General features: G+C 43.4%; 1 protein-coding gene across 2 annotated transcripts in view; it reads right to left on the bottom strand.

The window, feature by feature from the left end:
* Positions 1 to 836: 836 nt before the first annotated feature.
* Positions 837 to 25,505, bottom strand: part of RTN1 (reticulon 1) — a 117,490-nt gene continuing 92,821 nt past the window's right edge. The window contains exons 1-7 of one of the 2 annotated variants that reach the window (XM_062630778.1): positions 18,145 to 18,476; positions 5,992 to 6,199; positions 4,792 to 4,930; positions 3,866 to 3,935; positions 3,445 to 3,491; positions 3,296 to 3,354; positions 837 to 1,642 (exon numbers count right to left, since the gene is read on the bottom strand). In XM_062630778.1, the coding sequence (XP_062486762.1) occupies positions 1,600 to 1,642; positions 3,296 to 3,354; positions 3,445 to 3,491; positions 3,866 to 3,935; positions 4,792 to 4,930; positions 5,992 to 6,199; positions 18,145 to 18,205 (627 nt within the window). In that variant the 5' untranslated portion in view covers positions 18,206 to 18,476 and the 3' untranslated portion in view covers positions 837 to 1,599. Of the gene's footprint in view, positions 1,643 to 3,295; positions 3,355 to 3,444; positions 3,492 to 3,865; positions 3,936 to 4,791; positions 4,931 to 5,991; positions 6,200 to 18,144; positions 18,477 to 25,505 lie in introns of those variants that run through there. The other variant, XM_062630777.1, reaches the window with a different exon arrangement.

Raw genomic sequence — 25,505 nt, 5'->3', positions numbered from 1 at the left:
GAACTGCAGCCTGACCTAGGACAGATCTCACCATGTCCATGTGTAACTGAGAGGAAGATGCATTAAATGAATGAACCTAAGGAAAGACTTCAATTCAAAAAGTTGGTCTAAGTATTTAAAGATCTGGTTCTTTGTAGAAAAATTAATTTCTACATAAAAACTTCTGTGGGAGAAAAAAGGAAAATGGCTGAAAATGTTTTGATGTTTATACTTGTATAAAAATTCATAAAAGAAATAAACAGGTATGTTCAACAAATGGGCAAATTATTCAGGACTTAAGCAGCTGTTTTGAAGCTCTTTAGAAAATGTTTGACAGCTGTTTCTTTTGTCTAATAGTTCTGAAACACCAAATGCCAACTTTTAAAAACCTTCACCTTTGAACAACAGCAAAAGTTTATTTCAGTTCCCAGCCTCCAGATTCCATATTGGTCCCACAGTTTAAAGCAGATTTAAAAAAACAGGTTTGGATAAGAGAGGAACACGATGATATGAAAAATGAAAAGTCCTTTGTGTTGTGCTGACCCCTCGCAGAGTCTGTTGTTTATGATTTGCACAACACACAAATGGAGGAAGAGACAATTATTTGTGCTCCTGCTATTTGCTAACACCACCACCAAAAAAACCCCAACTATGCACTAAGATCCTTCTTTTATTGCCATACTCATCAAGATGTGAAACTGAGGGTGAGATACGTACAGATGATCTTGTTGGACTGCACCATTTTGTAAGAGCAAAGTGTGTGCGGATCTCAAGGGGGAAGAGAGAAAATGCTTCTTTTTCATAGCATGTGTCTTGTTTGCAAATGTCAAGATAATCCCAGTGGCAACAAGAGGGAGAACTTTTTACATTTAGTAACATTTATTTCTGCATTCGGTATCAAGTACATAAGTGCAAATATTCAGAGTCCATAATTAAGTCCATTAGGAACTACAGAGTATGTAATACAAATTGTAATAAATTTAACATGCTGGAACTTTCCAGTTACCATACATGTAAATCAGCCTGTCAATCCTTTACGACAAAAGTACTGGGTTTTGTTTTCATTTTTTTTTGAGTTATACAAAACTGATTACCATAAGTACTGATTACTGTTTATTTTATTTGTGCTGGAAAACACTAAAACATCAGTCTACAATTCTATATAGTTAATAAAGATGAATCCAACCAGCAACCCAGTGACGTAGAAGCAATTTTAACTATTGCATCAGTGCGCTAAGCAGGAAAGCCCCTAGCCACATGTAACATTAAAAGTTATAGAAGCAATGCCAATAGAAGAAGGAAAAACACTAAAAAAATAAAATAAAAAGGTCAATATTATTTAGGCTTTCACCATCATGCACTTTATAAGCAACACAAAAAACCACATCTAGTACACTTTTCTCTTTACTATACTTTAGTGCTTGACACAAGTGATTGCAAATATTCTAAGTGCAGAAGCAGCAGGGGAAAAGCACTGCTTCTGAGTTTTATGTTTCTAAGATCATGGTGTGGAGAAAAAAAAAGAACAATAAATTTGCAGTAAAGTGTAAGAACAGAGCTGTTTCATTCCAGATTCCCCTATTATTCACTACTGTAGTCGATGAATTCTTGGTGTCTGCTTTACTCTGCCTTTCTCTTAGCACCTGGGATTTTAGCTTGAATCCTAGAAATAAAAGGAAAAAAAAAAAAAAGAAGAGGATTATACGGTGAGGTAGCTATTCCATTCCAGTGGATCCCCATTTGGAGTCTTATCCAGATGTAATCTCTAGCTTGCACTCACTGTGTTATCACAACAGGTGGACTAGTGTCTAATAAGAAAAAGAAGTGATGCCCCATCTGTGTGCTCTGACAGGCTGCTACTTGTAAATGGCCCAGTTTGGGTGGTTCATGTAATCATGGGATATGCCCAGTGATATTCTCCTCCCTTCATTATTCTACCATGGTCTATTTTATATTGGAAGTCAGGAATGAAGCAAAGAATTTTCAGTACATATTTCTAGTCCTGCCCAAGGCTAAGGGTTTTGCTGAATAACAGAAATATTAGCTGGAAAGTATCCCTGGAAGTCTTTGAATCAACTTCCTATGTGAGGCAGGACTATCACCAATGCTAAATTAGATTGGCCACGGCTTTGTCTTGTTGCATCTTGCAAACCTCCAAGGAAGGAGGCTCTGGCACCTCCCTATGTAGCCTGCTGTGGTCCTGTCCTAAAATCTAGTGAAAAAGTTTCTCCTAATGTTCAACATCAACCTCCTAAGTTGAATTTATGTTGTTGCTCCTTGTTATAACATCTGCCAAAACTCAGAAGAGTTTTGCTTTATCATTTTGTAACTCCCTATCAAGTACTTATAGGCTACTATGAAATCACTCCTTAGTTCCCTCCTTGCCAGGCTAAAGAAGCCCAGTTTCCTCAGCATCTCTTCATAGGTCACTTGCTCTCTGTACCTCACAATTTTTTAAGTGTTTAAGGCCAAGTTGGAAGATGCTTTGAGCAATCTAGTCCAGTGGAAGGTGTGCCTGTCCATGGCAGCAGGGTTGGAACTAGACGAGCTTTAAGGTCTCTTCCAGCCCAAACCATTCTATGATTCTATGATTCTATTTTTAACCTTCCACCTGTTAGTTAGCCAACTTCTGCAAATCTATGGATATAAACTGCTGAGATGTACAGGATCCATCTTCCAGACCAGCCACCCTGCTTCAGTAATTCTCAAGTTTTGAGAACTGTGTTTAGATTCCCACTCACCCTTAGAGATTACAGAAAAGCTTTTGATACAGGAAACACATTAGGAACTAGAGCAGACTGCTTCAAAAATTCCAGCCAGGCCTTTTGCCTATTCCATGCTGGTTTGAAACACTCAAGATCATGGTGCTCCCAGGTATTTTCTTTCAGTGACAGGGCAGCGTTCTAATTCCCACTTTGTTTGTTAATGGTGTTATTAACTCTAAAGGACAGAAACCCTGAATGCAAAACCCCAGGCTTGGAGTGGTCAGTGGGGAAGGGGGTTAACATATTCTTTCCTGTTTTTCTTGGCCAAGTAGAAGAATAGACATGTGTCTGGTTGGGCTGCTCTGTCCACCCCCCCCAAATGGTAGGAGATGTGAGAAGGATGTAGGGTCACAGCTCTGCCTTCGTCTGTGCTCAGCTGAGAAGGCCTGTTTCTTCAGGGGTCTGCCCTCCCACAATCTCTTACATTTTGGGAGCTGAGGAGGATATCATTCATCAGGCATGTTGTCCCCAGGACCACCCAGCTTTTAGCCACCCCCAGTGTATCGCAACTTCACAGCAAGACTTCTGGTCAAGTCTGCTGCTGAACTCACTTTGCCACAACAGTGTTTATGTGGGTCCGCACAAGTCCCAAGTACTGATCAATCTGTGCCTGCAAAGAGCAAAGGGAGACCAAGTCAATCAGGCATCCAGAAGGCAGAACCACCCATTCACGTGAACTATGCCAAACTGACAGACTTACCTGGTACTTGTCATATACAACGGGGAGAGTAAACATAGACACCACAGCTGAGGAGAAAAAGAGCACACTGTTATATTCCTGTCAATCAGGTTCCTCCAGAGAACAGACCTACTTCAGTGACAAACACACATCATGCCACTTGGTCAGTTGATCCACTAGGGATCTTTGTGTTAGAAGCAAACTTTGCTCAAACCTTCCAAAAATGGAATTTCCCATTGCTCTAGTAGCTGCAAAACCATAAACCACAAACTAGTTCTAGCAGGAGGGACAATGTAATGGGAATAATGTATATTTACCAGGAAGGGAAAAAGAAATTGATGGTTTAACTGTGAGGAAGGCACACTGAGGATAGGCTATTTTGTCTAAGTAGAAATCACAAGGGGGTTAAAGTTAAAGATTTTAAAAGAAATGTTGCTTTTACCCATTATCAGAAGAGTCAGGCCATTGAAGAGGGCTCCCACATAAGTCAGCAGCCACATTAGTACTGCAAACTAAATTAAAGATGGATCATTACATCACCTCCAGTGTCAGCATCTGAAGAAATTAGTTCCCTTAACTAGCTAACATAACAGTACATTAGCCTTTTTCAATGTGTAATGGGAGTAATTAAGTAAGACGCATTAGGAACTAGGTACTTTTACTGGGTGTATAAACCCCATTCTCCTTTCTGGTGTTCACTGCTTCTCAGCCTCTTAGCTGAGCTTTCATGTATGTTTAGGGCTTAATTGAAGACATTTAGGACTCTGAATTGAGCAAGACATAGGCAGATTTTTGCATCCATTTTTGATGATGGCAGGGATCATCCCATACAGGTTAGTCACAGCCCAACAGTGATGAACCCAGTGACTGAAAACTCTTGAGGCTGGGAGATGGGTGCATTTTTCTAAAAATCTTTAGAGCCTAACCTATGTCTCCTCTCTTAATGATCTTCCCTTTGTCTGAAGAACACCTATTTGGGTGTAAGGCTGAAAATAAATAATTATTTCAGAAGGAAGGGAAAGAAGATCCATAGCAGGAAATGCCACCATTAGAGGAAATCCAGATAAACAGAGCTATTAACGCACTATTTTGTGGCAAAGTAATACAAAGCATAACACAGAGATGCTTCTAGAACTGCAGTGTTCCTTTTATAACTCCTGTATTACATATCAATAAGTTCAAATGCAGATTGCCAAACCTCTAAACTGCTGGAAGCAAGCAACTTGGAAATCAAAAAGGAGAGCAACTTTTATATTTGGAGCTACACAAACCTAGATTTTACGACAACATTGTCAACATGGGAAGCAGAACTTTGAAATGTAGACTGATCCTCTAGAGAAGGGTTAAAAATGTTTAAAGCAATCCTACTTTTAAAGAATCCACGAGGTCCTGAACGAGAAACAGTCTCCTCAGCTCTTTGACTGTGCTGTTGACATATAGCTGGAGACAGTCTGTGTATTTCTGAATCTGGTCCTGTGAAAGATTCATTTCCATCTCCAAGTAGGCTCTGCCAGGAACACAGGTCCAGTTACAAACCCAGGCAGGTTCACCTGTTATACACACTTGTGACTGTCTACCCCATCACACCCTCCTCCCCAGATCACATTTTCATGCTGGAGCAACACGTCCCCTTTCCTGTAGGCACAGAGCCACCAGAACACATTGTCTTCACCTTGCATGACCCATCTCGCTGCACTGTGGCTGTTTGCCTCCAGCCTTGCCCTCTCCCTATACAGAGCCTGGTCTTAAGGGGATCTCTCTTCAATCCACCCAAAGGGAGATGCAAATCCTCGCTGGATGGAGGTTCCCCACAAAGTTCTGTGCAACACTGCTGTGGCAGCCTTTGGAGGAACAAAAGCTGCTGTCTGGCCATGTATCACCTTTAGCAGCAGCACACCTTCTATCTCCTCCATCCTCTCCCTGCCCTGCACCTCTGAGCTATGCCCATGTCATGAGTTGCACCTCAGAACTGACCCAAGTGAAATAGAAGGACCAGCACCCCAACAAGACTTTTTTCAAAACCAGTTCCATGGCCTCGTTTACCAACTTGTTGGCAGAGGAGAGGAGAAAGCATTGGTGCTTTCCTGGAGCAAACCACCCAGACCCTACAGAGTGTGGGGAGGGCATGGACACTGGCACCAGCACCACCACCGAGGCTAATGGATTGCCACATCACAGCCAAGCAGTGCTAGAGAAAAGATATAAATAGTTTCCCTCTATGCCCAATATACTCCTGCTTGAAGAGATACTGTATTATCATTATCTGTAATTAAACTATTTTTCTGTGTTTGCTGAAAAGTTTATGGATCTTTTGAATTCCAAAAAAAAGAATTCCCATGTTTCAGAGGACAATGGGTTTTGTATTGTTTGTTTTTCCCCCAGGATCTGAGCCAATACAGCCTTACAGCTGTTGAGACACTGGACAACAGAAACAAATATTTTCTCTGTTTTCATCAAGAAAAGAATTTTATCCATTATACAAGCAGCAGGTAAAGAAACTTGAATTGCCAGTGGGAATCAATCCTTTGCAAGGTAAGTGGCCCCTGGCCATGACTTCAAAGCACTCACTTGAATGGGTGGCCCTCGTCCGTCTTCTGCACAGCCTGTAGGACCGATTTGTAGATTCTGAAGCTAATGGTGGCCGAGAGGCCAGCAAGGGCCAGATAGGCCACGACGCTGACAACGCTGAACTGGGTCAGGGAGAAGAGCAGCAGCAGCAGGCTGCCAAAGACAATCCCTGTCTGCTTGATGTCACGCCAGTACAACAGGTCGATAGCTGGAGAGAGAAGACCAACATGTTAAAGGCAGGAGCTAGAAGAGCAGGATAGCCACCATGGCCACTGTGATGCTTGGAGTCCTTGCAGAAGGGTAAAGGAAGGAGTGATGTTCCTACCAACATCAGCATCAATAGGAACTCCTCAACAGAAGCAGTGATGTGAGTTCTGTGATGTGCTGAGGAAATTACAAGCAACAACCTACTTCAAATCCTTGTATTTCATGTATCTGTGTTTTGGTTAGATAAGATGGATGAATACCTCCAACCACGGCACAGTGGGTCTCTTACAGCAGCAAGGTAAATGCACGCACGGGGTTGTGTTGTTGCTAGGATTGTATGGAAATTTTCAGCCTAGCTTGCATTTCCTTACTCTGTGTCGTGGTTTAAGCCCAGGCCGTAAGTCAGCCACACAGTCCTCTGGCTCACTCCCAACCTTTCTTCCCTGCCTCCCCACCTCCTCGGCTCCCGGAGGGATGGGGAGGAGAATCGAAAGAATGCAACTCCCACGAGTTGAGATAAGAACAGCACAGTAACTAAGGTATAACACAAATCACTGCTGCTGCCACCAATGATAATAATGATGGCTTGGCTTCGCAAATGAAGATCTGGGAAGGGCTTTACCCACACTTACTACAAGTGTGATGAGGACTAAAAGGCCACTGTGGGATAGGCAAATCCGGTTGGAAAAAAGGCTGCTTGGTCATTCAGGATGTTGCCGAACAAGACTGTCATCTCCTGGGTCAATCTCGAATGACCAATGTACTGAACAGCCTGCATGCAGGGTTGGGTCTGTGGCTTCCAGTGCACCTTATCACCTGCCGTTTCGTCCCTCACCTATCGCTACAGGGCTTTGCAAGTGTGGGTAAACCCTTCAGGCCTGGATTTTTTAGGTGAGGCACAGCCTGCGCAGAACTGGCCCCACCCTTTACACCTGAGGTTTATGTGCCAGGGCCTAGCGAGCTTGGATGGTGACAGCGAAGTCCTCAGGTCGTAGGTTTGGTTAGAGTGTCCTTCTCTTAGATGGAAGCCCTTACAGGGCTAGACGAGCTCCATCATCGTGCTTGTGGTGGGCGTGGGTGAAGCCCTTCCCAGGTCTTTGTTTGCGAAGCCAAGCCACCATCAATCAATCCTGTTCACTAGCCTTTGGGCAACCATTCTAGGAGAAGGAAAACTCTAAATTCACCAGTAATAACAATGATAAGGGAAATAACAAGGGAAGAGAATACAACCGCTCACCACCCGCCAACTAATGCCCAGCCCGACCAAGCAGTGATCTAGTCTTTCCCGGTAACTGGCCCCAGTTTATATAGTGGGCATGATGTGCTGTGGTATGTAATACCTCTTTGATCAGTTTGGGTCCGGTGTCCTGTCTCTGCTTTTTCCTGTCTTCTTGTGCCCCTCCTCACTGGCAGAGCATGAGACTCAAAAAGTTTTTGGTCGGAATAAACATTACTGAGCAACAACTAAAAACATCAATGTTATCAGTGTGGCTCCCAGGCTGAAAGTCAAAACCACAGCACTGCACGAGCTACTAAGAGTGAGAAAAATGACTGCTACTGCTGAACCCAGGACACTCTGGAAACTCTGAATTGGTTTTATTATGTCACCAGTCCAAATGCTTGATCAAAGCATTTTCTGGTTTTTGGTTGTTGATAAATGAGTGCAAAAGTTTGGGGTTAGTCACAATAAAGCACTTTCCCAATCAAAGTTTTGACAATATGGTTTGGTTATTTCATGTTTTGGGAAAGGAAAAGACTCCTGGTTTTACCACTGCTTAATAGTTACACAGTAGGAAGGCCCTTTTTTCAGATGGGGCCTTAAAATACAGAATAAATCCCTTTTGCTACTCAAATCCAACCACCTCAGAAATATATATTAAGAAAAAAGCTTTCTGCTTGTGAGATAATTTCCCTTGCTTAGGTCGATGGGAGGTGGTAGTTAGAAGAAAGCAAACGCAGAAAACCACGTTCAACCAATATATTTTTATGTTTAAAAGCAATTAATAATGACAGTGTTTTTCACCCAGTCTGTATAGTTATTCCAGGCCCTTTAGTAAACCATCTTACCATCAAGAATAGCCACTATAAAAGCAAAATTTTATGAAATGATTGTTGAAAATACAGTTCACAAAGGGGAATTTAATTTCTGTACATCCACACCCTGTTTCTGGGAGGACTCTTCATTCAGCCAAAGGACATGCTCATGATAATCGAAACAAAACAGCTTTAATTTCACACACTGCACAAGTCCTCATGAACAGCTTGAACACACCACCAGCCAAACAGACTTCATGGATGCCACTTGTCAAATCATTCTGAACAAAGAATAAATTCAAGAAAATTGCAATCTGTCACACCCCTCCCCCCCCCCAAATACAAAAAGAAACAAAATTAATCCAGCCTAGTAGCTCTTATCATCTAATCTCCAAAACCTGTGAGTCACCATGGCATGTTGCCTTGAGTCAATGAGCTATATTACTCATTACTATCACACATATTAGCATTGCTTTTCAAAGTAATGGGCTTGAATGCAGAAATTGTTATTACCGAGCTCTTTTCTCTTCATGAAACATCCCACTATATTCTCCATCAATATACACAACACCTCTTCCATATTTTTAAGTGTCAGACTTCAGCACTGGACCTGTGATCATATCACACAAGAAAGATCTGCATGGAAGGCAAGGGATGGGGGACCTTAGTGGCATATGCTGGGGTCCTGGGTGCTGACTTTACAAATCGGGGACCAGGCCAGAGTCTTTCCACATATATGCCCAGGTTTTCTTCCTACAGAAACCCAGGGGCATGGACTAGGGAATGCTCCGAAAATGTAGTTGCACAGAGTCAGAGCATGCACCTATGTCAGGGAATTTGGCAGGCATCATAAATTGCTTACAGCGTCAGGGTGCTGGAGTATGCAACTTGCAAACCATCCTTACAAAATGGCATGCAGTACACAAGTATGAAGGTTTTACCATTTTTCATACTCTTTTTCAGTCAAAGCGCTGCAAAACTCTGCAGCACAGCATAGCAACTGGGGTGCTTTTACCAACAAGCATTTTGACAGGCAGTATTCTTTATAGCCCAGTCATTTTTTCGCTTAAAAATTTCTCTGTCAGAGGATGATACTGTAAATTTGTACAAATTTCACTTTTTAATTACTTGAATTTTATACCGCACAATACCTTCATGTTAAATGAAATACACACAGATGAGCTCGCGCAGGATGATGCACTTGGAACATCATCTTCTGATGAAAGAAAAATGCCACACACTAGGGGAAAACACTATGTGGGACACAGGTAATAGACAGGCAAACAAATGAGAACTGAGCCAGAAAGTACAAAAGACAACTCATGTAGACTTTCCTAAGACAATTCCAACTGATGATAAGACCCAAAGTGAGCAACTAAGACCTCTCTCTTTCCTTTGAGGATCTTCCACCTCATATTCCTGCAGACTGGAAGTGTGCTGTATTCTCATGCAGAAAGATGCTGAACTGCATTTTCCTATTCCCCTCAATACAGAAAATGCTGAATGACTCAAGACTGACTTGACCAAGTGTGTGTATGTCCTGAAATATGCCCCCTTCTGCTATGAAATAGCTGGGATATTTACTAAGCTGTATCAGGTGAGGAAAGGCTTGTCACAACTCAGAGTGAGATGGACAGAGGCCAAATGACACAGTTCTGGGAATACCTGCATGCATGAGAGAGGAGATAAAAAGGCAGATGGCCTCTTTCACCAGCCAAATGAGACCTGGGAGAAAATGATCCTGTGTCTATTACACCTGAGGCAAATATTCCCATGTGCATAGAAAAAATATGTGCCAACTGCTAGGTGGAAAATCTCAGTACAGAGGAAGGAGATATGAGTTGAATGATTTTTATGTGGCTGTGCAGCTGCCCAGGTCCAGCCTGGGAATACACACACACACTCACACCCTGCAGCCTGCAATAGGTAAAGTTAGGATTTTCAAGGGGAGGAACCAAATCCGCCTTTTCCTTGTCTCCCCTGCAGGAATGGGGAGCTGTGGCACTGCTGCAATGTCCAGTTGTTCAGGCCAGATTTGCCACTCCTTCAGCCATTCCTCCTCTTCTCCCTTAGGGAGAAGGGAGTGAGCCAAACCACCTTGCAAAAGGCAGTGCAAGACAGAGATGAACCTCATGGTTCCTTGCACAGGGAAAGGGGAGAAGGAGCGTTGAGAGCTAGAAATCAGTGGAGACTTTTGGGGTACAGCCATGGTCCCTGGGCTTCCTTGGAGAAAGGACTATTTTTTTTGGCTGACAGTCTTCAGGGATTTGAGATGAATCAGTTCCCCTGATTTACGGATTTTATGAATTTAGATGCTGCTGAAAACACCTGAGCTATGTGTCAGAGGCATGTTAGCTCCTTTAGGTGCAGCTGCAGTCACTCCACTGGGTGTAGAATCCCCTAGCTGGTATCCTTTGCCTGGCTTCCTCAGGTTGCCATTTTCTTCTGTAATTACTTTACACAAGAACAAAAGTACCTGTCACATCAGTGTCTGGGCTTGTAAATAGATACCAAGGGGCAAAGGAATGACGCCAGGTTGGATGGGGCTTTCAGCAACCTGGTCTAGTGGGAGGTCCCTGCCCATTGCTGGGGGGTTGGAACTAGATGGTCTTTAAGGTCCTTTCCAACCCAAACTATTCTATGATTCCTTGACTCGATGAAATTTGCTCCTTCACCATCAGGTGAACCAAGAAGTGGGTGCATCAACCCCCTCCGTACCACTTTTTTATTATTATGAATGGGATGAGGTTGTTCACCACATTTATGTGTCTGCATTGAATTTCATCTCATCCTATATTCATATAAAACTGATTAATGTAGCTAACAACTCCCTCAAACACTTGCTGACCCCTCAGATTTACTGCCCTTAACAGGTCATAGAATAAAAGGTCCTAGAGTGGTGAAGGGTCCTGCAAGCTCTGGGTGTGTTGCACACGTGGTGTATGTGTGTGAGTGTGTGTGCACGCACTGTGCAGACCTGACTATAATGGCATGATTCTGAGCAATGCATGTTGAATATGCATGAAGCAGGAGGCTGGTGCCACGTAAGCCTGTCGATATGTGATGTATACACTTGGACAGTGGGTCAATCTGCCTGGCTAAGCAAGATACACTGTTGAGAACCTAACTGCCAATTTCAAACCACCTCAGGTTTGCAGCTAGGGTTTGGAAAACAGGAACTGAAATCAGCCTTGGCTCATAGAGGTTTGGGTTCCTTCCTTTTTAAAAGTCACAACTGTAAAATCCAGACCATGCCCATTAACATGCAGAAGCTGTTCAGCTCTAGCTCGCCATGATCTCCCTTAAGCCTCCTGGAAGGAGAGAAGCAGGGTCGGTCACTGCACTCTTTCCAGTACAACACACCAGAGCCCTGGCTCATTTGTGGAGGCATAAAAGGACTCTGGGTTTTGCCAGAACTGCCTCAGGCTCAAAAGTATTTGTATTTAGTAAGGAGGATTTGCCAGACATCTCTAAGACAGCAGTGCTGCAGGTCACTGCAACTGCCTTTTAAGAATTTTTCTAGAGAAGCATGTCTGGTGAGCTATTTATCTGAAAGTAGGGCCTGCCCATGTTTTTAAATGACAGCAGAACTTGTAAAATGCTACTCAAGTAGCCTTCTATTTGAAAGAAAAAGTTTTCAAGGGTGCCAAATCACCACCTCAACTATACTTTATAACTTTACCTCATTAAACTAATGTATGCATGAACATAAACTCTATGATACAAGCAACCATTTGTTACTATGAGTAGCTGATAAGTACCCATATTTGTGATGGAAGCTAAAACTAACCTTGCAAATATAAGTAACAGCAGCAGCACACAATGCTTGTGTCAGCCAGGAACTGCTACTGAGTACAGTGCCTGGAAGATCTACCAGCTCTCAACAGGCTTTCAGCAGAAAATGTTTCTGCTCATCAATATTTGACATCAAAAAAGCCAGAAGACAGACCTGGGGGGCTAGAAAGGGAAGCGCTGGAGGTAAGGGGTGAACAACTTGAGACAGCCAAAGTGGACTAGGCAGTGGTGCTCCTGAATCTATTCTCCCCGAGAGCTGGAGGAAACATGAGGACGCAGCCCTGGTGGTTTACATGGTCCCCAGAAGCACCATGGTGTGGGGCAACTGCAGCACAAGTCTTCTGAGCGGAGATCTCAGAGGGAGAATAGAGGATTCAAACTAACCTGTAAATAAAATGTCCACATACCTTCATACTCCTGCATGGTTATGTTTTTGAAAAATATTTCTGAAACAGAAATAGGAATCTTTCCATTCCATGTCTCAAAGAAAGCATTTTAACATGGAAATTAATGAAGATCAATGGAGCACAGACTGGACAATTCATATCTTCCACAGCTTCTCCCTTCCTGCCTCTGAAAACCCCTGTTCTCTCCTTCTTACCATGCCAGTTTTTCCTCTACTGCAGCAACTGTATGAAAAAAGAACATTCATCAAGAGCATGTACATGGAAGCTATTATAAAAAGTGTGTGCAAAACCCTTGTATCCAGCCTTAAATGAGGTCCTTGTGCCTTGATCATCAAATAAAAGGTTATATGCTCTTCTTCATTCAGTTATTAGCATACTAATAACACCTTTGGATGTGAGCAAGCTGCCTTCCACATAATGGAGGTCCTACTGGGCCTCTGTAGGAGGTAATATCAATTGGTTGTACAGCTTAATTCCCTATGTAATATTAGTAGTAACTAGAAGTGAGGAAAACCTACACACAGCCTTTAATTCTGTACACAGATACAGTATAGTGTTATGATTCCATAAATATAAATGACTTCATAAGGCATATCTCAGACTACTGGAATTGAAAATATCAGTATTTTAAGAAGAGCAATCTTCTTTATAGCATTGTCACAATAATATTTGAAAGAAATGCAACAAAGCTGTAAGTCTTTGAATAGGCTCACACTCAAAGAAATTCCAGTTTGCAGCTTTAACCACAAGCTGGAGGACCAGGCTTTCCCTTTTCTCACCAGTGAAGGATCCAACGTGGTCACTGATCTGCTCCCTACAACAGATCTGATTCAAATAAAATACAGATGGATACACCATCTAATGAGCAGTCTGGTGCCTTCAGGAGACTGCTGTGATTAACAGCAGAGCCAAGACAAAATATCTGTGCTGCTTCATGAGGCATCTCTCCTTATCCTTTATCTCTAGCCTTGAGGGATCTCACTATACTTCTCACTCTTGTACACACTTTGTTTATTAACCTCCTTGTCCTCAGCTCAGCTTTATACCTTTATTATCCACCTGCCCCAAGACTCAACTTGAAAGTTCAGACTTTCTTGCTCCCCAAACTCCAATGAGAGGAGATCTGGAGTAGGAATAGGACCAGGGAAAAGTCTATATATAGGATGCCCTCCACATTATATCCTATTCCACCTGCAAGATCAAGATGTGAGCAAAAAAGTATTAACGGACTGTCATATGTGAGGAACTAGAGTGGGCTTGGGTTGGCAATAAAAAGAGGATTGGAAATAAAAAAATCAGCCCTACAACCATGCTGCAAACAAGTCTATTGCATTATTATTGTTAATAATGTTATTATTGTTATTATTATTGATGCTATTATAATTTTCACAAGAAGATGTTTTAAGACCAGGATTTAATAGAGTGGCAGGAGAAAGCCTCCTTCACACACCTCTTGCTCATCAAATGATATCAGTACCTGCCTTGGCCAGTTTCTGTGAAGGATGTTATTGCTGTCACCCTAAGTGAGCAGAAACCAAAGAGACCAAGCAGACTCTGTGAATGCAGTCTCTGAATACATATAATGCTATGGAAATGTTCAGATGTTCCCAAAATGCTCCTGGACCAAAATAATAGAATTGGACCCTTCCCAACTATAGCCAAACATTTGAAAATAGGCAGATTTTCAAAATGAATGGCTCAGAACTATGTTGTTTCTGAACATTAAATATGACATGGAGAGAGTATCCCTTCTGATATCAAAAAAAGCCTCACCAAACCTTACTTCCAAGAGACTTAATGAAAGCAAAAGCAGCCCTCCAATGTTGCCTTCAACTACTGCCCCATCATCACCCTCTTGCTAGAGTTTAAATGACTCTAAAAGATGAAAAGCAAATCTGAAAGTGGAAAAAAATGACAAAATTAATTCAAATTTCACAGGAAATCAACTGTGAAATTAGGGAGTCAATTCCTCATAAATTAATGTACTTTTGTGAATATTAGCTAAATTGGTTACATCAGGTTATGGCTTGGTTCCAAGATTTTATCTCTAACAAGGTCCAACATAAGAACCAACTACTGGGACAAATCTTTAGATGCTAAAAAGAGGGATTGCTCATCTGAACAAGACATGTGGGTCCCAGCTGAGAGTTCAGCCCACAGTATTTTCTGGAAAGCACTCAAGGTACCAACTGGCTGAAGGTATATTCTCATGCTAATATCTGTAATTAGACTACAGAACTGTCAATAAGACTATAGATTAATAGCATGCACCAATATTATTGCCACTGACTTCTTTATCTGTCTGAAAGTGGGGACTGTTGCCACGAATAGTTGGTGTAGCTTCTCAGCACTCTTTGGAAATCAATTGATATATCAGTCAAGGGTATATCAACTGACACCAGGCCAATCTAGACAATCAGCAAGGAAGCTGGTTGTCTAGAAACAACTGCCAGGAAAATGCCACTCAGTAACTCCAGTCCCAGTGGAGTTATGTCATCTAGATGGATTTGGTGAAGTCTGCAGTCCTTTCCCACATTGAGTTATAATTATAATGTGGATAATATTTAGTATCATTTCTATGAACAGTTCACAGGCCTTTTTCTCTGCATCTTTCAGATTTTCTTTCTAATAAGTCTTCCAGGTGGTTGAAGCTGCAGGAACAAGCGTATCACTTATGACCACCCAAGAGCTGGCATGTAGAAGAAATAGGGGAAGAGGGAATACTCATGGGGACCAGTGCACTGTCATCAAATAGCTTCACCAAATTGTGGTGCAAAGACCTTCCTAATCTTCCTACTCTCCAGTTAGGTGTACGGATGAGTCCTGCCAAGCTGGGCCGAGTCTCTGGGGAAGGCACAAAGACTCCACCACCTGAACCTGAAGGCACACCTCATCCAGCAGCTCCCCACTAGAAGCTGTGCACTGTGATGCATCACGCAGCTGGCACTGGCTATAGGCTGTTACACGGAGGCCCACATCAACCAGCATGCCCAGTTGCTCATGAATTATGCATGGATCTATCCCAGCCTACTTCAAATGCATCACCTTCCAATGCGAAAGATGACTTGGGTGTGGAAGTCTGCTGCAATTCCCCAAAGCCGCCTATGACAACATGTTGAGTGAAGCATATGCCCAGCAGGGGCAAATTACTCTCTCATACCCCTGAGGGGCGGTATCATGAATTACTATTGATATAATCACTCTGAACATGCAGGGTGAACAGGTAAAACACACTGCAATATTTCTAAATCGACGCAGCAGTATCAGTTGCTTCATTGCAAGGAACATAAAAGTGTGTTAATTTAGTGGGCAAAGCCAAGACTTCACCAAACGTCCCTGCAGCTTCTTAAGATCCCCACCCAATTTTACAACAATTTTACACCAATTATAAGTACTATAAGGTCAAACCAATGATACAGCTAGTGGTGACTGCCTTTAATTAAAACTTATGTTAACCTCAATGTTGTATCTCCATAATTTTAGTAAAAATATGCTCTGTATTTACTGAGGTTGCATCTGCATCTGTTATGTTCACAGACATATTCCAGAGTTTTCAGAGGGGAACCATAATTCCATTGATAATGAAGCTGGCAAAATTATACAACTCCAGGTTTGCAAGAAACTGATATTCTGGGTTGAGACAGAGACTACATGAATAATAGATACTGAAAGAATCAATGAATCAAGTCTTTAGTCTTCATTCTTCTGAATTTTAAATTTCTTCTATTTTATCTGGGACTGATCAAAGAATTTTGCCGACAGAAATAATACTCTATGACTATTTCATGTTTGCTGCAGGACCATTTTTGAATCATAAAGCACCACCCAGGAGAAAGAAAAAGATATGCAAATGATGGGGAAGTGAGGCAAGTGATTTATTTTAGCTGCGTTGACTTTTTCAGGTCTGTTTTTTTTTTTCCAAATCAGAATGGGGCATACTGTGTCATTTAATTTTCAGGAAATCTAACTCCGTTTCAAAAAGGAAAGTGTAGAAGGAGAGAAAGCCCACTATTGTTAGTAATAATTATTGATTAAAGAAATAGCAGTATGCTCTTTGTTATTCCCCTCCTTTTAATTTATGATTTTTTTTCTGATGAAGAGGGAGAATATTCAGTTCGCCTCTAAATACAGGTGATTCAGCAATCTGACTCAGGAAATAAATGCTTTTATAAGGATCAGCAAAATATTGAGCCTTTTTGGAAACAAAAAAACCCAAACCCCACCTAACAAGGAAGTTTATCTGCAAAGCTCAGACGAAAAGACCCTGAAGTTTGGTTGTGGCTCTCCCATATAAGCTTAATGAATCAAGCAATCCTCTAGATATCGTATAGACAGAAACTTTATTAAGGTATGGAAAGCCCGAGCTGCTGGAGTCTGGCATTTAACAGGTGCATCTGTTTACTTTCCAGCTACTCATCCTCCTTAAAGAAAAACCCCTCAGACTATAAACGCAATTAAGTGCTGATTTAAGATTGGAAAAATATCACCTCCCCCAGGACAAGTGTCCGTCTGAAAGATCTCCCCTGCCCTGCCCTCTCGTCCCCTCCGCTCCCCCCAGAAAACACTTTTGGAGGGGTTTCTGGCTTCTGTTACATTAAGCTGTGCTTATAAAATTATGTCTGCGAGCATCTTGGACCCTCTAATGAGATGATGCTACAGAGTAATCTCTCTCCCAGAGACCCTGTTGAAAGCATCAACATTATGTACTGACTATTCAGCATAAACACGTACCTTAAAATTAAAAAAAAATACACTCAAACAAAGCCTGCCCAAAGCAGACAGCCGCCTGCCTGGCAGGATCAGCCGCTAGCTTTTCTCCCTCTAATCTGCCCACTGAGCAGCGTCACAGAGACTGTCTTTTATCAAAACAAAGGCTGGATGCTGGCTGGGAAGTGTGAAGCCGACTAAAAATGGCTGAAAAGCTGTGCAAGGCACCCGGGAAGGTAGCCAGCCCCACCCAGCACAGACACCGACCTGCTCAAAATAAGCTGAAAATAAGCCCAAAAGGGAGATGCTATTGTTCCCCTCACCTCCTCAGCAGTAAAACAACATCATCACAGTATTTTGCCCTGAATGGCTCCGCAGAATGCTTGAAAGCATAACGAAAGGATTAATTATTTCTTTTGAAGCAATCCTACAGCAAAGTACGAAGCGGGTGGCAGTGCCACGGCTGCCTCGGTACTATCGCACTTCTTGCCGAAGCTGCGTTTTCTTTGTGTCGACGCTAGGCTAAGCCCTCTCTATGGGTGTGTCCACAGGCAGGATGCACCCAGGAGCCCAACGCAACCGCCTCGAACCCTCACGAGCCCGAGCCTGCACAAATTCACAGTCACCCAGCTTTCATAAAACCCGAAAGGGATGAAATCATGCCAGAGGCAGCCCGATGGAGAGAGTCGGGATGAGAAATGAAACTGCTAACGGCAAGGGGGGATGCTTTGGGAATGAGCTGTAAGGTGGGAAGGATGGTCCTGTATCCTGGATGCTTTCAGGGTGAGACATCTGGAGACGGGAGATATACATTCAACGAACAGAATTACGGGCTTTTTTATCTTTCTTTCTTAAATTACCCCCAAAGTAAAGCTTCACAGGGAGGGAGAGAAAACAGCATGCAAAGGCCCGCAGGTGAACAATGCAAAAATGGATGGATCCTGCCTTTGCCTCCTCTGACATGCAGTCTTTCTAGCATGCAACACTAGAATAGATATAATACCCTGACATTTCCAGTTGCTCCAAAGACAGTCCATCTTGGTGGAATCAGCACTGGCTTGCATCTCGGAGAGCTGAGGAATTGCCGGTCCTTTCGTCGGAGGCACTGCGTTACCAGTCAGGCATTCCCGAGCATGGGTGGGTTAGCGGGTATCGCTCCCGTCTCCCCGCTCGGCTCCGGACTGATGCTGTAAGCAGCACAGGCGGAGGGGGGAGGGCATATTGTACGCGCTGCGGTCTCCACTGCAGCAAATCAGCAGTGTGATGTGGTTGCCCTAGGGAGCAGGCTCCTTTGAAAAGGGGATGCAGTCCCCTTTCAAATCAAAAGCTTGTGCTTGGCAGCTTAGCCTCCTAAGCCATGGAAATGGTTAAGGCAACCTGACGGCAAAGAAATAAAAACAAATTGGGTGTGGGTGGATGGGGGGGTAGCAGCGTTTCCTATGTGACTGTATGGTTGTGACTATTCATGTTCCAGAAATTTCTTGAGAGTGATGAATCTGGTGTTTTCTTGTTTTGGTTTTGGTTGTGTTTTTTTTTGTTTGTTTTTGTGTGGGCCAAATTTTACCCAGTCCCTCTAGGTTCCAGTACCCCCTTCTCATCTGCCCATCTCCATGAGGTCAGGGAGAAGGCAGAAGAAAACTAAGGTCAGAATCTGACCCCAACACAGCAACCCCCATTTTGCAATTTTTTGGACAAAACTATTTCAGAAATAGAAGAAAAGAGCAGAGTACCCACACCACCAGGATCACCCTTCTCCCCTGCAGATGTGAGTACCTGCAGGCACAGGGTGACCCACATGGCCTCCCAGCCCCTCATGCCAAGCCCTGCTACACCAGGATGCCAAGGTTAGGATGCAGAGTGTATGGGCGTTGCCTCCTCTTGCTGCTCAAATGCTGCATAAACCAGGATTGTAGGTGTAAGAGTGCAGGTAAACGGGACAATTTGGGAAAAAAACATGTGCTCTCTGTAGTAACTGTGAGCCTACTAACAGCTGAATTGTAACACCAGCCTAAATACTCTTACCCGAGTAAGACACTGCCTTTGCCTCAGTTTCCCCATCAATAACCTACTATAAGTAAACTTGTAGAGACATCATAATGAGGCAACAGCTGTACATGGCCAATACTGAGAAAGAAAATTCTTTACATCCACCCAGCCTGTTTGTCTTTTCAAATTTGGGGGTTGTTATTAATCACATAGAACCTCCCCCAAAAGTCACCCCATTTCACTGAGGAGTGCCCTGAGATACAGCATATCAGACTTGGTCCAGCCATTGTTGACAGAATTATCCCAGCTGGGAATACACCTTTGAGGCTGTATTTAATTTTTATGAAATCTGCTACTTTATGAAACTATTTTACTTTAGCCATGTTATACTGAATTTAGGTTTTTCATGTGCAAACTGATACCAGCACAGACACAGTGGGTCATGTACACTTCATCATGGAGAACAGAGTTTGAACTTTTCTGCTCTTTTAGCTCCAAAACTAGTCTTTAATGCCTGAATTAACAGAGATCTCCAACTGGCAGTAGTAGGTCACTTATCCTTCCCTCAGGTAACTCATCTCATAGAAGACAGCCAAAATTTAAGGAGAGATTCACCGCAGTGTGGTCTTAACCTTTACCTAGGAAACTCTGCTGGGATTACAGGGTCCAAGAGCCATTGTTCATAGAATCACAGAATCATATAATAGTTAGGGTTCATATTTTAAAACCATATTTAAAATTCCCCAACAGACTTACTTAGGCCTGAATACAGCATCTTTGGTCCCTTAACAGGGAAATAATTAACTGATTGGTGCAGAACTAGCTTCAGCTGTCATTGCATACAGTAAGATTAAATAATCTACAATGTTACAAGTCTAGATTTTCTGCTTTTTCCTGGCTTTGTTAAAAAAAGTAAGAAACAGGTTGGTAAAGGGTGATTTTTCAGCATGGACTGATTGGTTTAGACCCTTTGCAAGTGCAGAAAATACCCCTACTGGTACATTTTGCCCTGAATACTGTTTGTATCTCGGCGATGCCGTTCCCAGCACCAATCCATAATACAAGGTATTTACAGTGCATATGAAATAGAGCCATCATTCACATGAAATTCCTAAATCCTGGAGTCTCTGAAAAAAAAAGCTGAAGAGACCTCAAACTTAGTGCATCAGTGAAACTCGTGGCTATTTATCACATACCACCAGCAACGCATCAGTGAGAAGACTCAGAATCTCTGCTTAGTCTCACTGTCACCAACATTTTGAAGACAGGTATAAAAGACAAATTTCTTTGGACAGATGAGTGGTCTATGTACATTTAACATCCCAGGGTTGTATGAAACAGTGATGATGTCTCTTTTCCTTCACTGTTGGTTGGGATTTGTCTTGCCCCTGGTCTCCAACTCCCTCCTCAGGCTGCCAAAATAAATCATACCATCAGTTTTCCTGCTTTAATTCTTACTTCCCTTTGGAAAAGTGTCTCTTCAGACCTGGTCCATGTAAGTATTCCCGTGCTACTTCCAGAACTATTTTAATTCACAGGAAAGAAGGTCTTCCAGCATGCACTCATTTATCCCAAGAGCCAAGTCAGGTGAGGAACAGAGGCAGTGCCTGGCATTAACACTGTACGTGTGTCTACACAGATGTGCCAAAAAGTTTAACAAATCCCAGTCAGCACTGGGTGGATCCAAGACTAAAATGGCAATTAGTAAAATATGCATTTCTGCAACGAGAATTTAAATTATGCATTCAGTAAGTAGTGAGCCAGAATTAGAACTAAGTGGTTGGCCATCAACAGACAGAGAGTGAAAACTGGGTGAGAACTACTTCTTTCTAACAGAACTAAACCAGAACTAAAACTAAACATTGACTGAGCAGACTGAAAAGTACAAAAAACAAACATAGCACTGCCTGGATCTTGAAAGGGTGACAGTGCACAGGTCAGAGATCTTGGCATCAACCGCTGCATACTGAAATTTTGGAGGAGAGATTTTCTGCGATCATGAATAGAAGTAAGATTAAAAGCAGCAAGGGAATTTATTTCCTATCAGAGCACTCTCCATGGGAAGCCTCTTGCTGCAGGATGTCACTGAAATGATTACAGATCTTAAGATGTCTTACTGAGGTCATCTAAAGCTCAGTGTGTATGGCACAGCCACAAGCCAAGTGGGCTCATCAGTATTTGCCTGTTAAGTTGCTTTGATGGAGATAATGACCCATATATGTAGGATGTGTGGGGTAAGGACTCAGCCAAATAAAGCTACCTGTTTGCTTTCAGCCCACCCTAACCTCCCTTTGAGGAAAACCTCTGACCATATTAACACGAGTAGGGTGTTGCTGTCTGCCTCATTCCTTTCCATGTTATTACAGCCCTACATCAGGACTAGCTCTCCAACCCTACCTTGCTTTGAAAAGTGGGAGGGAAGTCCTCCCACTTTCACAGTGACCCAGCCTGCCTGTGCACTGCTGATGAGCTCTGATGAGGTCAGAGTTGGCAACATTTAAGGTTTTTTAGGTAAATATATTTGAATTGACATAACAGTCCATAGGAGCTCGGAAGTACCCACTGTTCTACCAGGCGAAGTCTCACACATACCCCTAAACTTCAGGATTGTCCCTTAACAATCCTGCTAGAGTACAGGGTGGAAATCAGCATTGGTTTCAAATAATATTTAATGTTAACAAATTCAGAGATAGAGCTGAAACCATCACAAGTTCTGTTCTAAGTGAAGTGACTTTGAAAACACTTTGGACTGATTATGCTTTTCAGAACAGCTCTCTGCATCACTCCGCGTCAACGCATTGTGGGACACATTGAGGGCAGCGCCAGATCTGCAACATGGTGCTATAAGATCCTGACATTTATCACTTTAGAACAATGGCATTAAGGGAGATCATTGTGTTTTTCTTCTACGTTAATTTGTTCTTAGCATTAGCAACAAAAATAGGGGGGATGCTATTTTAGAAGTTGCATTAGTATGTCCCAAAGCTCTAAAAAGCAATGAGGAAATTTTGCCTGAGTACTCCACACCAAGGGCAGCCAGCAATTACATTTTTGTGAGGAGGCTGTCAATAGCAGAGGGATGGGCCAGATCCTGGCTCTGTTCTCATTCCTTCTACTGTTTTGCATTTGTTCTTGCACGTCTTCTGGGCTGCAGAATTGCTCAGAGGCAGATTGGGTGAAAAGGTTATGAGCTAGGAGATGGGATAGCTATTTCAGGTCCATGGCTATTCACAATATAGAGGGTACACAGACAGCTCTGTCCTTGCTGTCTTTTGCCCAGGTCTTTGGTATTTTCTCTCAGGAAATGAAACACAGTGATAAATATTTTTTTTTATTTTTTTTTTACCTCAGGTCAGGACCACAGAAAGTATCAATAAACCGGTAAAAAAGACAACAAGGTCTGCTGAAAAAGTCTGGAGCTGAATACTCGTAACAAAAGAAGCCCTGTGTCCCAGAACATCACATAGTGTTCCAGCTTTCCTGCAATTTCTTTTAGAAGCCATTAAATGCCTGAGTTGATGAGGGTTTTTTTAAATCATCGATCAAAATATTTGGGTTGTTCACAAGAAGTGTGTTTAGAGATGTGTTGCTAAGCTCCTGCTCTGCTGCCTCTGTTTCACTTTCTGCTCAGCAGTGTTCTTTATGCACATTTTTGCTCAACTTCTGAGGTTATTATAAGGTCTTCAGCAACAACCATGTGACATGAGTCAAATGAGTGGGTGAAAGCAACAGGTGAGACACTTCATACTTGCTTCCCTCCCTGGAAATGAGGTGGCCTTTCTCTGAATCCTAATAAATGAGCCATGTGGGGGATAGTCCTCAGGTTTGGTACTATTGATAAGAAACAATTCTCCATTTTGGTTTTTGAACCACTGATGTGCAGTCCCTTGGCAAACCTGGCACATACCCTCTTCACCAGCCATCCCAGAGGTAGCTGATGCTTCTGCAGTGGCATTTCAGCTCACTGGCTACTGCAGACAACAGCACATCTAACACATAAGAATAAGCTTTGATTTATTCCTGTTTCTTCAGCAGTGGATCATTTCTCTTGGTCCTTTAATGTTATTTTTTGAACCATGAGTATCATAGAAATGAAGGCTCTATTCCTGCAGTTAATCAAGAAAAGTCTTTTGATTCTTTCCAGTGGGACTACTTTTTTCAGTTGCTAGGAACCTTAAAATTGGGTGTTTCTCTCCTCTGGGGGAGGTAGTTGGTACATCTTCCTTCCTCTGTTGACATTTGATCAGCGAAGCTGCTGAGACCCTTAAGCTCTGTCTGACCTACTGCATTTCCCCATTGCAGACAGCTCTTCTGGCACTTGCAGCCTACCCCCATTTTCAAGCCTTCCACTTTTATGCCTGTGCTGCTAAATTTTTCCCTCTTACAGCATTGCTGGTGCTGCAGCTGGCATTATTAATTCCATTTCACTAACCAGTCTTCCTAATGGACTGGAAGACAAAAGAGAAGACACCCTTGAGACAACAGTGTGGCTGGGCCTCAGGAGATCTAAGTTTAGTCCTCCTGCCTGCCACAGGCTTCCTATGTGACCTTGGGAATCATTTTGCTTAGGTCTCTGGGTCTGCTTGGTCTATTTAAATTTGGGGCATCATCTGCTTTTCAAGCTTTATTTCTGCACCAACCAGCCCAAGAATCTGCTGCTCTAGCAAAGGAGCCTCACCATTTTCACAATACATCTTGCAGGCTGCTGTTACTGGCTCTCATTCTTGGACCAGAGGAGGGCAAGCAAGACTGTAAAGATGAATTGGGGTTGCATTGCTCTTGGAAATGGTGAAATCCTGCCTGGTGCTCTGCAAGGATGCTGGGGGACAGAGGAGACCCCTCTTTGGCAAGCATGCCCAGAAGAAATGAAGAAGACACACTTTTATTAGATTCTCAAAGCAAGGTCTGGCAGCCAGTGCCTGAGCTGGGGAAACGAGGTCTGGACTTTGCCTCATGGGTGTGCCACAAGCCAACAGGGACCCCATCCCTGCCTGGGCAACGTCCTGTGCTGGGAGCAGAGGAGGGGGCCCTGGAGCATCCCACCTCACTGCACTGCAGCCGCCCTGCAGGACAGGCACAGCCCCTCTGAGCTGCTCTGCTGGGAGGAAGAGGCAATAGGAGGCAGAAATAAGAGCTCAAGCAGGGCCTACACCAGTGCGAGCCCACAAGCACAGTGCATAGGGGTGCACAGAGTGAGCCATGCAGGCAGCCCTGCTGCGAGCCCAGGCAAAGTGCCACACCAAGGCAGCTCTGCTGCACAGCAACACTAGACAGATCCTGCCTGGCCAAGTCCTGCCCTGTGCTCCTCCATACATCCAGGTTTAGGGCTGAGGCAGGTCTGGTGCAGCACCCAGGAAAGATGTGCCCTCACAAATGCCTGAAGCCTTGCTTACAGTTTACAGTGGCCACCCCTCACTCCTGCCCTACTGGGTTCAGGCCCAAGTTTGGAATCTCCAGGGGCTGATTCAGGGGCTAGGATGTTCTGTCCAAAATGCAACTATAAATTGTGCAAATGTGCCTGCAAATTAAACCAGCAGTCTGCAGGTAGAGGCTCAGAAGACTGAGGTTTCATTTGCAGCAGTGCCACAAGCCCTTAATTCAGGTTGAGAGTCTCAGAAGCAGCCAGGGGTGTTAGCAAATAAGCTCTGTTTTGTAGCATTTCTGCTGGTACCTCTGCTTCTTTACCCACCATTCCTCCTGCTGACTCAAGCTAGGTGGGTGAGAGAAGGTGCAGAAAGACCAAGCCACTTCCCCAGCCATTGTTACTTCCAAAAAAGCCATTTTCTGTGGGGAACGGAGTCAGTGAGCAGGCCCTGAGCTGCTCACCCCTCTGCATGGTGCTGGAGAGCTGCTTTGAATATCTCAGCATGAACATCTTTGCATCCTCTGCCACTGTTCCCACCCCACTGCACAGGGAGTCTGGGAGGATAATGCATTAGTGGCGGAGGTATGTGTGGATGCTGCGGCCATGCACACACCGGCATATCTGACACAGAATTGTCATGGCAACCCCAGCTTTCCCCAGAGAACAGCAACAGATCACTAATACACTGCTGGATGCAATAGCCACAACCGCTGCTCTATGGATGTGAGACACCTGGGTACCAAAACGCTTTCTGCACAGGGAGGGGTGGTGCTTGCAGAGCCACAGCTCTAGATCATACTTCACCTGGGAAGCTGGCTGCTAATATGGAAAAATCTTGGCAGAGGTTATAGAGGAAGGGGGGATAGGGGATAGGCAGGGGCAGGTGAAAAAGCAGATGCTCCTGCCCTGAACAAATGCAACCCCACAGAGCTGGCAAAGGTGATGGAGGAGGCAGAGTGTGGCTGCTTATTGCAGCAATACTAACAGTGCTGCATGGCATGAAGGGTTTATGC

Source organism: Pezoporus occidentalis, unplaced genomic scaffold, assembly GCF_034315485.1.
Source record: "Pezoporus occidentalis ecotype Australia unplaced genomic scaffold, CSIRO_AGI_Poc_V1 ctg36, whole genome shotgun sequence".
Classification (NCBI taxonomy): Eukaryota; Metazoa; Chordata; class Aves; order Psittaciformes; family Psittacidae; genus Pezoporus; species Pezoporus occidentalis.
Note: the sequence above shows the minus strand (reverse complement) of the source record. Positions and strands in the feature narration are given on the sequence as shown.